The sequence below is a fragment of the Nestor notabilis genome, unplaced genomic scaffold (genome assembly GCF_000696875.1).
Source record: "Nestor notabilis isolate BGI_N333 unplaced genomic scaffold, ASM69687v1 scaffold18542, whole genome shotgun sequence".
Taxonomy (NCBI): Eukaryota; Metazoa; Chordata; class Aves; order Psittaciformes; family Psittacidae; genus Nestor; species Nestor notabilis.
This window is the reverse complement of record NW_009919897.1, coordinates 937-1,897: the sequence shown is the minus strand read 5'-3', so window position 1 is coordinate 1,897 and position 961 is coordinate 937. Positions and strand designations below refer to the sequence as shown.

General features: G+C 60.1%; 1 protein-coding gene across 1 annotated transcript in view; it reads left to right on the top strand.

Annotated features, from left to right (window-relative positions):
- Positions 1-345: 345 nt before the first annotated feature.
- The window catches only part of RDH8 (retinol dehydrogenase 8 (all-trans)), a gene marked incomplete at both ends in the record, with an annotated part of 1,545 nt that continues 929 nt past the window's right edge, over positions 346-961 (top strand). The window contains 3 exon segments of the mRNA XM_010010449.1: positions 346-507; positions 582-761; positions 842-950. Coding sequence (XP_010008751.1) covers positions 346-507; positions 582-761; positions 842-950 — 451 coding nt within the window.

The following is a 961-nucleotide window of genomic DNA, read 5'->3' as shown; positions in this document are numbered from 1 at the left end:
ACTGCACGTGTCCATCACTCCACATGTGTATCCATGATTCCACGTGTGTGTCCATCACTCCATGTGTGTGTCCATGACTCCACGTGTGTGTCCATCACTCCATGTGTGTATCCATGACTCCACGTGTGTGTCCATCACTCCACGTGTGTATCCATGACTCCACGTGTGTATCCATCACTCCACGCGTGTATCCATGACCCTGCTGTCCTCCCACTGACCCCAGCGCACGGATTAGCCCAGGGCAGGGATTAAGCTCCATGTTACCAAAGCAGCTTAGGGAACGCTGTCCTGGCTTGACCCTCGGGGCTTTGGGGTCCCCGTGACGGGCTCGGGGCTCCCCTCCAGTCATCGCCACCATGCGGGACCTACGGAAGAAGGAGAAACTAGAGGAAGCAGCGGGAGCAGCACTGGGAAAGACACTGAGCATCCAACGCCTGGACGTGTGCAGCGACAGCTCCGTGGCCGAGTGCATGGGGAGCATCCCGGGGGGCCGGGTGGACGTGTTGGGTGAGTTTGGGGGGGTTCAGGGCACCTATGGGGCGCTTATGGGGCTCTCTGAGCCCCCCTGCACCGTGCTTCAGTGAACAATGCGGGTGTGGGGCACGTGGGGCCGGTGGAGAGCATCAGCGTGGAGGAGATGAAGAGAATCTTCGACACCAACTTCTTCGGCGCCGTGAGGATGATCAAGGCCGTGTTACCCGACATGAAGAGGAGGCAGAGCGGCCACATCGTGGTGGTCAGCAGCGTCATGGGGCTGCAGGGTGAGCTGGGGGGGTCCCATTGAGCTCAGCACCCAAAGGTGGGGGGGTCCTCGACGAGCTCAACCCCTTTGGGTGCACAGGGATCATCTTCAATGACGTCTACGCTGCCTCCAAGTTCGCCGTGGAGGGCTTCTGCGAGAGCCTGGCCGTGCAACTGCTGCAGTTCAACGTGTTGTGAGTGCAAAGGGGGACCCAAAGCC